The sequence below is a fragment of the Eumetopias jubatus genome, unplaced genomic scaffold, assembly GCF_037043125.1.
Source record: "Eumetopias jubatus isolate StellerSeaLion01/CBP00866 unplaced genomic scaffold, mEumJub1_p1.0 scaffold_13, whole genome shotgun sequence".
NCBI classification, from domain to species: Eukaryota; Metazoa; Chordata; class Mammalia; order Carnivora; family Otariidae; genus Eumetopias; species Eumetopias jubatus.
In genome coordinates this window covers 71,081,106-71,096,325 of record NW_028274819.1, presented here as the reverse complement: position 1 = coordinate 71,096,325, position 15,220 = coordinate 71,081,106, and the positions used below count along the sequence as shown (strand labels likewise).

General features: G+C 36.2%; 1 protein-coding gene across 2 annotated transcripts in view; it reads left to right on the top strand.

Annotated features, from left to right (window-relative positions):
• Positions 1-15,220, top strand: part of NOX4 (NADPH oxidase 4) — a 179,082-nt gene that overhangs the window by 74,465 nt on the left and 89,397 nt on the right. For both annotated transcript variants that reach the window (XM_028091716.2, XM_028091715.2), the window contains exons 9-11: positions 3,865-4,081; positions 6,289-6,453; positions 6,779-6,841. In XM_028091716.2, coding sequence (XP_027947517.2) covers positions 3,865-4,081; positions 6,289-6,453; positions 6,779-6,841 — 445 coding nt within the window. The remainder of the gene's footprint in view (positions 1-3,864; positions 4,082-6,288; positions 6,454-6,778; positions 6,842-15,220) is intronic.

Sequence of the window (15,220 nt, the reverse complement as noted above, 5' to 3'; positions counted from 1 at the left end):
TGGGCACACCAGTAAGGTGCTTCATGCCTCACTGCCTGTTTCTATAAACTTTATAACAAATTTGTGTGGTAAAGATCAGTGGCCCCATCTTAGAATGAGTGAGAACATTCAAAGCTGTTATCTGCCCAAGACCACACTGTCAGCCAGTGGCCAGGTCAGAGACCAAAGTACAGAGACCTTCCCCCGTACTAGGCCTTCCCCTACCACTCTGTTCTTCCTATGGACAATATCCTGAAATTAAAGACCAAAGTATGCATTGAACAAAAATGTACAGCTCTATCTGGTTATAGATTTAGAAAAGGAGGAAGTATACTTCTAACCAAATCAATAATTTTACGATATTTTTCAAGTCCAGTTAAATGCAATAACTTACGTTTTCACTATACTATAAAAAATAGTTCTCATTCCTTTCGTACTAGTACAGAATTTCTTGGAACTTTTAGAATATGCATTCTTAGAATATAGTATTTCTTTAAACATTATATTTGGTGCCCATTAAAATAATTTCATTCTGAAGAATTTTTAATAGAAATGTACCCTAGGTATTATGGATATATTTGGATTGATAGGTAAATATCAGATATCATCTCTTTATTCCATTTACTGTGAGCACATTTGTTAAAATTAAGTTATATCTTATGTATGATTTTTATTGTTTTATGATTGTTTTAAATCCCTAGTATCTAATTTATTTCAGCAGACATAATATACATGTGTTTCTTAAGAGTTTAATACACTCTTTCCAAATGCAACAGAGCTTTCAGGAACATGCAGCTCTGTGTTTATATGCCGGACAATGCTGATCTTCCTTGTTGCCCACATCACTGAGATATACTAGGCACCCCTAAAAGGGATTTTAGAATATTACATACCCCTTGAAATACCAAGAACAGCAGTGCTTTGTTTGAGCTGGCCTGAAGATTTGTACTGCATAGTAACATCGTTTGTTTGTCATTCTAAGGATCATTAGCACATGCGGTCCTGCCCACCTGTACACTTAAGACTTAGGAGGAGTAAATAACATTCCTTTGCCTGATGTTAAGCAACCCCCTTCCAACACACACACACGCGCGCGCATTATCTGACTTTATTTACAGGCTTTTGTTATTTTAAACCTCTTTCCTTGATGTTAACTTCTTTAATCAACTGATTTGCTTTATATGATATATGTTTTTGGAATGAGGAAGATGAGGTTTCTGAATCCCGTGCTTAGACAACAATTTAGTTACTCTCTTACCTAAACAAAGCCTTAAGTCTCTCATCTGTGTAATGGGAGTCAAAACACTTACCCTGTATGATTATTTTGTTTTCAAGTTTAAGTGAGAAATAGATGTTTAAAAATTCCTGACATCCTTTCTTAAATATTAATTTTCCTCTCCTTACCTTTTTCATAGGTATGTTGTAAGCATCCAGTGAACTAACACGAGGTATAGTGACAGGTGAAGAGCATAGAATTTGAGTCAGAACTGGGTTCAAATCTTGGCTCTGCCACTTATCAGCTGTGTGACCCTGGGGTGCTATTTAATTTATTAAAATTGTTTCTTAATTTGTAAAATGGGATCAATAATTCCTATTTCAATCAGTTGTTGTGCATATAACATGAAATGTATATAAATTGCTCTGTTTGGGGCCTGATGTCTACCACACATTGCTAAGGTCTTATTAAAATACTATAGCCCAATTATCTGTGGTCTGACTTCCATTCAGCTTCTCTGAAGATGTCTTCTCAACTAGATTTTAAGTATTTGAAGTTCAGGGACCAGATTTGACTCCTTATCGTACTTTGTAGAATCACCTAGAATAGTGCCAAGTGCATTATGCCAAATCTTGTTCAATTTCAGGCCAGTAGAATAAATGCCTGAGATTTTTGGCCTACCCACCTGTCAGTCTTGGGATGGTCAGTAGGAGCAACAGATTTGGGTAAATCTTTACTTATAATGGGAGGTGAATCAAATTCATAAGTTTTCCAAGTATAATACCACAGTGATTGTATTATATGACTAGAATTCTATGAAGGGTTCTGTACTTGGCTCACATTTCTATAATAACCACTAATTTATTCTGTACCTAGGCCATATCTACTGCATTGCTTTAAAAAATGGGTGTGTGGGTTGCCATTGATGTTATATAATACAGCCTGCTACTTAGTGTATACAGTATACTATAACATATACTGTGTGCTCTCTAATGTCTCTCTAATGAGCACATAGTAATGTTATACTATATAATCTCATTATGATTAGTTATAAGGAAGAAAGTAATATAGAAAGAAGAGAGAGGGGCACCTGGGTGGCTCAGTTGGTTAAGCATCTGCTTTTGGCTTGGGTCATGATCCTGGGATTCTGGGGTCGAGCCCCTCGTTGGGCTCCCTGCTCAGTGGGGAGTCTGCTTCTCCCTCGTCATCTGCCCTTCCACCCTGCTTGTGTGCTCTCTCAAATAACTAAATAAAATATTTTTAAAAAGGGGAGAAAAGGAATGAACATAACCAAAAGGAGAATGATCAGGTTGAGTAGATGGTAAATTCCAGCAAAGCCTGCCTTGGCCACTGCTTTTCTAATTTTCATATATTGGGCCTCTTTAGTCTTATTATTCATGTTATAAGTTTTGTTGTTGCAAAATACCAGATTTGTAAAATCATTTATAAAATCATCTTAGGTGTGATGTACTTAAAATATACATTTTTGTAACACACTAAGGTTAATTATTTGGTAACTTGAAGAGTCATTTAAAGTACATTCTTGGGGCACCTGGGTGGCTGTCGTTAAGCGTCTGCCTTCGGCTCAGGTCATGATCCCAGGGTCCTGGGATCGAGCCCCCAATCGGGCTCCCTGCTCAGCAGGGAGCCTGCTTCTCCCTCTCCCACTCCCCCTGCTTGTGTTCCCTTTCTCACTGTCTCTCTCTGTCAAATAAATAAATAAAATCTTTAAAAAATAAAATAAAATAAAATAAAAATACATTCTTAGCTAACTAGGAAAAATAATTTTGGGTGCCAAAATTTTAATATCTTTAAAATAAAAAAACACACTGTCAAATTTCCAATGCTTTTCAAAATCTTAATATTTTCTTCAAGATTTGCTTATGCAGTGTGGATCTTTTTTGATGTTCTGCACAATCTGTCACTTGATGCACTATCCCAATGAAGTAGATCTTACTTAACTTTTTATTAATAACAACACAAAACACAGAAAGTTGAATGGTGATCTTAGAAGATCACAAAATATGAAACAATCAGAATGGTATTTTAGGGTTGTAGGCTTTCCTGTCTGATCAATTATCTTAGAGTCTTTTATGCAGTCTTGGTTATGGAGAAATTGAAAACTAAACATGTGTAGGGTCTAATTGCTGTATATTAATTATTTTCAGACCAAAGGAGTTGCAAGCTTCCAGTTCCTGTTACTATGTTTGTTAAAAATATCTCTGTAAATCAGCAAGGCCTATTTTATCCAGTCTTAGCCAAATCAAATATGATCCCTATACTTTCCCATTTATGTTTGAAGATATAGCAAAAGTACTCATTATTATAGTATTTATTGAAGTGAAAACTGGTATATGATTATATGCATGCCTAATAGAGTTGAAATAAAGGCTGTGAAATGCAAGAATAATTGGAAAGATTGATGTGTTCTTCCCTACCATTTATTTGTAGCATTTGTTTAGGGCTAATGCTCTTGGTTTAGTCCCATAGTAAAGAATTCATTAAAAGTTTTAGGATTTCTCAATTGCTCCTAAGTGAGATATATGAAAAGCACTTTTCAGATAAATGCCATGGAAAGTTAATAAGAAAAAGAGGCTGTTTTCTTACACCATGTCCTCTGATTTCAGTTTCATTTTCATCTTCCTTTTTTTCCCTTACTTTAATTTCAGAGGGCTGCTGAAGTATCAAGCTAATTTAGATACCCACCCTCCTGGCTGCATCAATCCTAATGGAACCCACTACCAGCATGTTTACTTACCAGACCATGGCTCGGAACATTTTCATGAATCTTTCCCTGGAGGACCTTCAAAACCAGATGAACTTACCCAAAACAGATCCGTGAACATTTGTATGGAAGAGCCTAGGTTTCAAGCTAATTTTCCACAGGTCAGATTAATTTTATATCTTTGATGGTCTCCTCAAGTCCGTATCTCCATAATTATTGACCAGCATTGCATTTAAACATGTTTTTGGAGGTTTATAAAGCAATTGTAGAACATTTCAGGATGTTTCAGCAGCAAGATAGCACCTATTTTTCCATTAGAGGCAGCTGTCAGGTCAAAGAGAAAGACCTATGATATTATAGAATATGGAAAATTCTGCTCAACTGGCCATGTAATCTTTGCATACTGTGGCACTGGTGCTTGCCTAAAGAGAAGTGACAAAGACATTTTCCCTATCCACTGAGAAAAGTAGGTTGAATAATAAAAGCAATAGTGAAAGAACTATTACTAATTGTAATTATTATTATGGTATAGCATATTATTGTGGTATGATATTATGTATGCATAAATGATAAATTGTAAAATCAATTTATTGAATGCTTGGTATCATCTGCTAGGTACTGTGCTAAAATGTACTGTATGCATAATTTCTTTTAATATTCACAATAGCCCTTTGAAGCAATTACTATCTTCCTTGATTTTCTGATGAAGAAATTGTGACTTAAATACATAAAAGACCTTGAGCAAACTCTACAACCTAATACAGGCAGAAGTAGAGTCCAAAACCAGGTCTTTGACTAAAATACTTGCTCTTGGAAAAGTTCTTACCCAAATACCCAGCAAGTAGTTCCATAAGAGCCCTAATCTTCCCATGTGGGTATGGGAGCTGTCCATGTGGGAATTAACACTCTTTGCCTATGGGACAGTGAGGCCAAATGTCTCTTTTCAGAAGAGAAGAAAGAAGAGTCAAAAAGTAGAGTGAATTTGTAGATGACTTCGGAATGAGTATGTTAGTCTTGTGTTTATTTTTAATAATAATCCTCTAGGTTTCTCATAGACTGCCATTTGCAGAGTTTTCTTGGCTTCCCACAATGTTAGCTGTTAGGCAGGGAAGGTATTGTGAGTCCCGTTTTAATTATGTGGAACTTGATGCTCAAAGGATAAGTGACTGTCTCAAAGTTGCAAGCCTGCTGCATTGCAGGGCTCGCCTACTGCTCACACAGCATGCAACTAAATATCAGGAAGGGGCATGATCTGTCTGCATGGAAGGAAGAAGGTCTGAAATAGCTATGTAAATAAGGTTTAAAAAAGTAACCATTAAAATAAGTTTGGGTCGGCGGCCTCCCAGTGTTGGGGGAAATATGGCCTGCAGTTCTAGGAAAAGGGTTGGCCACACAGGCAGGACAGGCTTCTGTATTTCTGAGCTTATGCAGTGGGTTATCCTGGGATCAGAGCTATCCATCCAGCACACATGCAAAATCGTTACACTTTCCAAATTCTATAAATACTTTCTGTTCATATTACTTTTATTATGTAAAAGTAAGTTGTAAGCAACATGCTTAGTATACTCTATATTTTAAAATACGTTCATATACACATTTTATATTGTATATACATTATGTATGTGTACATTATGCATATATTATGTGCATTAAAAATACCCAGGGTTGAGTAAAAGGCATAGCATAAGAAAAACAATGATATTGTAATACTGATGTAATGGGACAGATGGTAGCCATACTTACAGTGAACATAGGATAATGTGTTAACTTGTCAAATCACTAAGTTTTACACCTGAAACTAATATAACATTGTGTGTCAACTACACTGAAGTAAATAAATAAATAAATAAATAAATAAACGTAAAAAAAAAAAACCTTACCTAACATTTTGAAGAATTCCAATTACTCCTGAAAAATTAAAACATTTTAATACCTTAAAATAAAAAAAAAGTATTCCTACATATATCCAGGATTTTCTTTCTTTTTTTTTAACAAACATTGGACTGGTGCATTTTTTTCTAAAGTTGTCTTCAGATTTATTGAGCATTTAACTTCCTTTCTTCTCTTTTTAGATGAAGTTATTGTATATACATACATTATGTATTTATTCTGTATGCACAGAAGGAAATATGAAAAAAAGTATGCATACCTGTTAATGTGGTACATTACTTCTTTTGTTTTATATTTAGTCTTGTTTGAATAAGTCACAGTGAGCACCTTATTTTTTACAGATTTTTCTTTACATTTTATTATTTAAAATACAGATTACAATACCATTACTGTAATGTATAATAAAAAATTGAGCAGGATATAAAGACTCCTTCAACACAAGTATTTCTTAAAGTATATTTTAAAAATTCTCCATTAGACTTGGCTTTGGATTTCTGGACCTTTGTGCCTGTATTGTGCTGAAAGACTTTACAGGTGTATCCGGAGCAATAAACCAGTAACCATCATCTCAGTCATAAGTCATCCCTCAGATGTCATGGAAATCCGAATGATCAAAGAAAATTTTAAAGCAAGACCTGGCCAGGTGAGTCAGTATTTAGCAACTTTTATTTATGTATGTATTTATTTATTTTAATTTTTTAAGGGAGGGGAGGGGCAGAGGGGGAGGGAGAGAGAGACTTAAGCAGGTTCCATGCTCAGCGCAGAGCTGGACACAGAGCTTGATCTCACAAGCCTGAGATCATGACCTAAGCTGAAATCAAGAGTCAGATGCTTCACTGACTGAGCCACCTAGGTGCCCCAAATTTCCTTTATCTTTATGTAATTTTTAAAAATTAGTATTTGTGCCATCATTAGAATACTTACACTTCTTTCTTGGTCATTTAAAAATTATGTTTGTTGTCTTTTAGTATATTATTCTACATTGTCCCAGTGTGTCTGCATTAGAAAACCATCCATTTACCCTTACAATGGTAAGAAACTTGTTTTTGATTTTTAAAATTTTTTAGAGTGACATGCATCTTTTTCTTTTGTGTGTGTGTATTCTACCTCATTCTAAAAATCATTCAAGGCAATCACAATGTCCTAAATGTTAAAGAAAGCCATTTTTTATACAAAGAAGTATCTGTTCAGACACTTTGTAACTCTTTATTATTTTTGGACCCTTTACAATTCAGGAAGCAATATATTTAAAATGTATTAAAGATTGATGATTCAAAATATGGAAAATTTCCTGGATATTTACATTTTTCCTTTTATGAAATATGTACCAAAATATAATATGTATGGTTTTTTTAGAGAGATTGAATTTAATGACAAAGAGGGTACTTTGAGTTCAGGTGGAAGCATAAGAAAATCCAGGCAGTGTTTAGAAAAGAAAAAGTCCATTGTAATTGGTGCCCAGACTGTGTGTGAGGGAGGGAAAGGAAAATAAAGTTGAAAAAATAAAATGGAATAAATATTGGGTGGGGGTAAGATCTGGCTAAGTAATGGTTTCACCAAATATTTTTAGCCTATCAGACATTGTTTAACATTCTTTTTTGCATTATAAGTATAGCATGAGCGTATTATCAAAAAGTAAACAATTCACTTTTCCTCATTTCCCCCACTTTTCAATCCTTTTTCTTCTCCAGTATTTGGCATATATTCTTCCAGACATTTTCCTCTATACTTAGGCATATATAGATGTTTGACATTCATTTGCTGGATCATTTGTTTTATAATTTGCTCTTTTTACTCATCAATATGTCATTGACAGCTTTCCATGTTACTCTATTTGCATATGCCTCATTCTTTTTTAATGACAGCCTAATATTTCACAGTAGGATAATACTGTAATTTATTTAATATTTCCCATTGATGATGGAGACTTGAGGTTTTTTTTCCAATTTCTAGCAAAAGTAAGATCAGGACCCACATGTTTAAATATATGCTTAAGATATGCAAATAAAATCAAGCAGATGAGGGGACAGAAAAATCACTGGGTGCTTAAGTGCTGAGATGTAGGGGTGGGGCTATACTGGGAATGGCAACAACTTTTTTTTTTTTTTCGAGATTTATTTATTTATTTGAGAGAGGCCGGGGAGGGGCAGACTCTGCGATGAGCATGGAGCCTAGTGCGGGGCTCGAGCTCACGACCCTGAGATCACAACCGGAGTTGAAACTAAGAGTTGGACGGTTAACTGATGGCACCACCCAGGTGCCCCAAAAATAGCAACCATTTTCAGATTTGATGTGTTAGGTTGAAAACTTGGAACCCTTGGCCTCGTTACTTTATCTTTCTGTGCATTTCTTTCCTCAGAGTAATATTGTGATAAAACAGTATCTACTCCTAGGTATGTTGTGTGTTTAAGTGAACTCCCACAAGTAAAGCATATAGAACAAAGCCTGGAACATGGAAGGTGCGAGGTACATGTAAATATATGCTAGCAATTATTATGATTTTTATTTTCATTGTGAGTTTGCCCCTTGAGAACATGTACTCGTGAAGACAGGCCAAAAAATCTATATTTAAGGGATAAAAGAAACAAAAAGGAAGTGTCAGGGGGTTAGAGAAAAAACAGACACGATTTGTTCAACAGCATTTCTTTAAAGGAAAAATATATTTTTGCTTTAGTTCCTTCAAATTTTGCATTCCGTTTGTAGGTAGCAAACTTATTTATTAATGATTAAAGAAAGGTAGTTTGGCATCTAGTGAAATGATTGACAGCATTCCATTTTATCAAGAAAAATGGCAACACTGGTCTCTTTGGGGAAGAAATTAATTTACCGTTGTTTCTTTGACCTGATAATAGAGGGGTACAGTCCAGACACCCTTTCTTCTGGTGCCATGTGGGTGGCTGGCTAGCATGAGAGGGGAAATGTATTGTTATGAGGAATAGTAAAAACCTAGTTGCCCTCGTGGGATTGAAAGCCGGGACCTCAGAGTCCAGCACCTAGCCCTCACCAGAGCCAAGTAGGCATGTCATGCCCTTCACTGCTCTAGGATATGCATGCCAATATTGCCCTAGTTCCAGGAGACCTTAGGATCCTTGGTGAGTAAATGTGACAAACAAACCTTCCTGTATGACGCTTCAGCTGAATCATGAAGACATTCTCACACAATTGTATCCACTACAGTCCGAAGCACCGTGTTTGGTTCTGGTAGTTTAAGACACGTTTCCATTTCTCTGATTGCATATATCCCATAAACATGAAGTTGGTAACATTAAAAAGAGGGGAAGAATGGAATAGGGAGAAAGTGTGCAAGTACGTTTGTCTTTATTTAAGTAGTTTAAAGAGTTTGGTCTACTCTTGGGGTCATATCAAATTTACTTCTGAAGTTAATCTTTCTTTGTGTGCGACTTTGTTTTTTTTTCCAGCTTTAGTGAGGTGTAATTGAAAAATGAAAAAATTGTATATATTTAAGGTGTGATACTTGAGACTTTATTTTGAAAAGTTTCTTCACCATAGCATTAAACAGAGAATATGGGATAAGAAAGGAAGGTGGTTGCTGAATGATAAATATAGAGAAGAGAGGTTTTTTTTTTTTACAAAAATATTTCCCAACATACACAAAAGTAGAGAGAATGGTATAATGGACCGCCATGTTCTCATCACCCCCTAGCTTCAGTAAAAACAGAGAAGATAGTTACTCTTTAGTATACATTGTTCACTGAAAATGTTTATGCTCCTCAAAACAGAAAATCCAAGAATTTTTCTCTTATGGTACGTGCCAAGAAGAGGCTTTTAGATCTACTCTCTTTCGGTTGTCCTAGGATCCTTTCACAGGGCAAAGGAGAAATTCAGAAAAGAGCAGTGTGTAGGACATAAGGGCTCCTGGTGGCCTGACCTGATTCCCAAGCAAGTGATTGGGGCAAGTGCTGTGATAGGCCTGTGGCTGGCTGCAGGCCCAATTGGGAGGGAGAGAGAAGTAGGGAAAGGGGACAGATCAAATGGAAGAGTAACCAGAAGTAGGAGCCAGAGTTAGGAAAAGGAGAACAGTTATATGCGATGTAAAATTCACACAAAGAACATGAACTTGAGAATTCAGCCCCACTCTGTCACTCATGGGTTCTGTGCCTGGGAGGGTATTGCTGGTGGTGGTCAGTATTTGGTAACTACACTATTGTTATTTTTAATAATCTCAGAATGTTTCCTTTTAATTTGGATTTTTGCCTTCACTTCTGCAATTATGTTTTTGTTTTGTTTTGTTTTGTTTTGTTTTGTTTTATGAGAAGCAGGGATAGCATATCAACATGTTTTTTCAACCCAAAAATGAAAAATTTGGGGGATATCACAGTAGTCTCAGCTTTTGAAAATCTGTCATGTAGGTGAAGGATTAGATATTTTTCCTTTGGGATCCCAAGGTGTAGAAATAAGACTAATAGTAAAAAGTTTTAGAGAAATATATTTTGATTCAATATGATAAAGACATTTCTAACAATGAGACCAGTCCAGAAACTTAGAAAGCCATCTCCCTGGAATGTTTAGAAGGAGATTTCTGCTAGATCAGGACTTCCCTGCTTTGGCATTATTGACATTTTGGGTCAGATAATTCTTTGATGTGGCATGTTGTCCTGGGCATTATAAGATGTTTATCAACACTGGTAGCCACTACCCACTAGCTGCCAACAGTACCCCTGACTTATGACAATGAGAAATGTCTCCAGACGTTGCCAAATAACCCTTGAAGGGCAGAATTGCCAGCAGTTAACAACCATTATGCTAGATCAGTAGTTACCCAACACAGCTTACAGTGCCCTTAGGATAGTGCTTACATGGTCCACAATGCTCTTGATGAGAAGGGAGAATTTAGGAGGCTCTAGCGAAGGTGAAGGGTTATAGTGCCTAACTTGTGTTCTGGGGACCCTGATCTCACGTCAGTGGGAACACCTCTCTTTTAACTAGCCTGCATATGAGGGTTCTGCTTAAGTACTCATGGATATCATCACCTAAAAATAAAAATCTATATCTAGATATAGATTTTTTTTTTTTGCCTACTCAACTAGAATCCTTTTTGGAATTCCATAAAATTTATTTTGGCTACTCTGAGTTCCTGAATACTGTCATGTGGTAGAGACCTTTGGAAGAGAATTTGATTCATTTTCAAATTCATAATTATTTTCCATATTTGTAGTCTATAGATAGATTCTCTTTTCCTCATCTTTTTTGGTTGTTGTTGTTTTGTTTTGGCATACTCTTACTTGGAAGGTGAAGCTAGAGAAGAGGAAGTTATAGGGATTAAAGAAAAAGGAGAAATTCTTATGGCTGACGTGGTTTTCAGTTAAAGACTAGATTGCCAGCTCTGTTTTGAGTCTAATCTGTAAGGTCATGGTGGCTACGTTCTTTAGCTCAGAAGAGGAGAGGGGATGTACTTATGGCAAAAGTGGCTGGGGGAGAAACACTAAAGGCAAAAGGAAACAATCCATGAGTTTTGTCTGGTCAAAAACAGTAGGTCCTTTTTCACCTTCCATCCCCCATTCCCTGGGCTAACAGTGGAAAATCCCTTGTTCCTAATTTCTGTGCTTATCTGACAAATGCTATGAATATTTCTTAGGAAATAGGTCTTCGTTTTTAAGTTTAGGTTGTGTATTCACATTTGTTCTTATTTTAAATATTTTTTTTTTTTTTTGGTATCTGTATCTCATAGTTTAATTTGTAACAATAGTTGGCTTCCAAAAAAAAAAAAAATGTTAAGGCAAAGGAAGTTCTTTTCATCAGGCCATCTGTGTACTTGTGTAGGCTTAGGAAATGGTTTGTAGCCTTCCCAGATTTTGGGGAGTTACTGGCTGGCTCACTCCTACTACCCCCCAAGGGAGTTTCTATTTTCATAAGAGGGAAAAGAGGCAAATCTCGCTGCTGCCCAGGAACGAATTTGAGTAAAGCAAACAGTTCTAAGCTAAATTTTACATTGTGCTGTTATGTGAATGCATTGTCTTTTCCTGCCATTTCTTTCTTTTTGTCTAATTACTTCGACTTGGCACTTACATGTAAAATGTATGCTTCTCAAATATTTTTACTGGGTATTTCCCTTAAGGGTTCCTGTGAAATAAAGCAACACAAAGCAATTTCCCATTTCCTGATTCCCTCTAAGAAGTGTGTAAACGCTTTATCTTTGTTAAGGATAATAGTCCCTACTAATTAAGTGTCCAAGAAGTTCTTTCATAAACTTTGACAATATTGTAGCTTTAATTTTTATTGTATTCCTATGAGACATGTATTGTTCATCCTGTATGATGCAGAAAATAATGTGCCTGAGATTAAATAACATGTCCAAAGTCACACAGCTGGTTAGTGGCACAGGTGAGATATAAAAACGGACCTGCCTGGCAGAAAGGCACGTTGCTAGCTAGCTGTTCTGTCCTCTCACCTGACTCACCATCCATCGATGTTCAGGGCATTCATATATATATATATTTTTTAAAGATTTTATTTATTGAGAGAGAGAGAGTGTGTGCACGTGTGCACACACAAGCAGAGGAGGGGCAGAGGGAGAGGGAGAGAGACAATCTCAAGCAGTCTCCATACTGGGTCTGATGCAGGGCTCAATCCCAGGACCCTGAGATCATGACCAGAGCTGAAATCAAGAGTCAGACACTTTACCAATTGCGCTGCCAGGTGCCCCAAGGGCATTCCTATTTCTGAAACTCCTCTTGCTTTTGGAAATCCTTGTTGTTGGAGTCAAGCAACAAAAAAAAATTGCCATTTAGGAGAGACATTTACTGAAACTCTAAAAATGTTAGAGAAAAATGCAATTGAAAGTTCTGGATTGTCCATACTACTGAGCCCTTCTCTATTGTGGAGCGTTAAAGGTCAAATTCCCCTGCTAGAAAAAAATCTAATCCTTATTTTCACATACTGTGCCAATGTACAGAAAAATCAAATCTATAAAATATACAATTATAAATTCAGTAGTTTCACTTTCATTTTTAAAAATGGAGATAAAGCTTTTAAGACTAAAAATACAAAAATAAGTACAAAAGATAAGGTACAGAAGCACTGTAGTAGGTCTCACAATTTTAGTCAAAGTACAACTAAGTTTTGAGTACTGATTTAATTAGGAATCCAGAGGTTGGGAGTGTTAATTGCTTTAAGTGCTTCAGTGTTTCTTACACTTGACATTGACTTTCCTACACAAGGAAGACATGCTAATCTGGTGGGTTTTCCCAGGAAGCTGTGACTGTTTTCTGCTAATGCACCTGGATTCTCTCAAGCAGAACCACCAGGCATATGTTCGCTGACAGGACTGATGGGGATCAGAGGCCATTGTGTAGTGTTAGACTGTGGATTTTGGAATCCTACAACCTGGATTGGAGGCCTAGATCCTGCACTTAGTGCTATGACTATTGACATCTTTAACTTTGGTTCACTTCTTTATTAAATGTGGTTAATAGTGGCACTGGGGTGGCTCAGTTGATTAAGCGACTGCCTTCAACTCAGGTCATGATCCAGGAGTCCCAGGATTGAGTCCCGCATCTCCCTCTGACCCCGCCCCCCATGCTCTCTCTCTCTCTCTTTCATTCTCTCTCTCAAGTAAATAAATAAAATATTTAAAAAAAATTTAAAATGTGGTTAATTATAGTAACTTCTCTATGCAGTTATTCTGCATCTTTTAGATATAATCAAGTGCTAAGCATGGTGCTTGGCATATAATAAGTTCTCAGTAAGTTTACAACTATTATGGTTCTTATTTTAGAGAATGGCTGGAGAACCAAGACAGGATTAAACTGAATTGTTTTGTTTTGTTTGCTTCATTCTGCACCATGCAGTAACTAAATTCTGGCCACAGATTGGTTGAGAAACAGTCATTCAGTCATTTGAGGGAACTGAAGATTTGCCTCCTGTGGTTGACTAGCCTGTAGGATGAATGTCTTAGGTTCGGTTTCCTGGGAAACAGACTGAAAGGTAAAGATTTTCATGAGGAAGTTTGTGGGGAGTGTGCTCAGGACAACATTGATAAGGAGTGAGGGACTGAGAACACACCACAGAATTTGAACCGTGATGAAGTCTCAACAGAGGCCTCCTCAGGTCTGACAAGAGCTCTGCCTAAAATGAAAGTTCAGAGTTGTCCTATGTTGAGGTCAAGGGGTCAAACCTTTGTACACTCCACTGACCAGTCGTTGGAGGTCAGATAGCTCCAGGGAGAGGCACTTAGACAGAGGCATGGAAGCTTCGCTTCTGTGGCTAGCAGTTCCTGGGGAGGGTCTCAGTAATGAGCTCTGCAGGAAACACTTGGAACAGCTGGGAGATTGAGGAATTAGTGTTTTGATCCTGAAAATTGGGGGTGGGGGGAGGAAGATTTGAGCAGTGCACCAGTTTCCACTACAGATGACATTTAAATGTATGTCTTTAACTTATATATTTATATTTGTTTATATATTTATACATATATTAAAAAGTGTGGTAAATATATCTTTTGTGAGAAAATTCTTCTTTTTTAAAACTTGAGTTTAAATATGAGACACATAAAAATATCCTAGCTTATCTAAATTCATTGAACTTTAGAAATGTGTAGTCCAAGGGGATTAAGAGGCACAAACTCCCAGCTATAAAATAAGTAAGTCACAGAGATGAAAAGTATAGCTTAGGGAATATTGTCAATAAGATTGTAATAACTTTGTATGGTGGCACATGGTGATTACACTTATCGTGGTGAGCATTTTATAATATATATAATTGTTGAAGAACCATGTTGCATACCTGAAACCCATATAATATTATACATCAACTATACATCATTTATAAAACAACTTGTAGTCCAAACACCAACTTTTTTTTTTTTTTTTTTGCTTATTGTTCGGGAGAGGGTATATCTAAAGCACAGATTCTTATAAGGGATCAAAGTAACCAAAGTAATACAATTGATGAAAAAGATAGATCCAGAATTCATGTTTTCAGATTCTTCTCCCTTTTTAGACCTTTATGGGCTTCAGATCTGGATAGAGTTTTACATTTTGTTCTTTAGCTATGTAATGGATCTTTAACGGTGCTTTTCAGCCATACTCTATAATTACCAAAGTTTGGATTTTCTACCAAAACAAATTTTCTATTAGGGTATGCTTTCACCTAATTTAAATATGCAAATCAGAGATGGCTTTTAAAAAGCCCAAACTTAAGAAAGCATGAAAATTACTGCTTCCTATGAGATATAGCATCTCTTAATAATTACCTGAGATGGACGTTAATTCTGTTCATTGATATTCTTCATGGATTCTTGATTAAAGAAATAACATAGACTCTGCTTTTTTGTGGACGTAATTGATTGCAGTTTGCATGAATACCTCTATATCCTTTCATTATTATTTGTATTCAGAAATACACATGTGCTTTCCTGACATCTGTATTCAAAGTTGTGTGATTCATTATTTTTA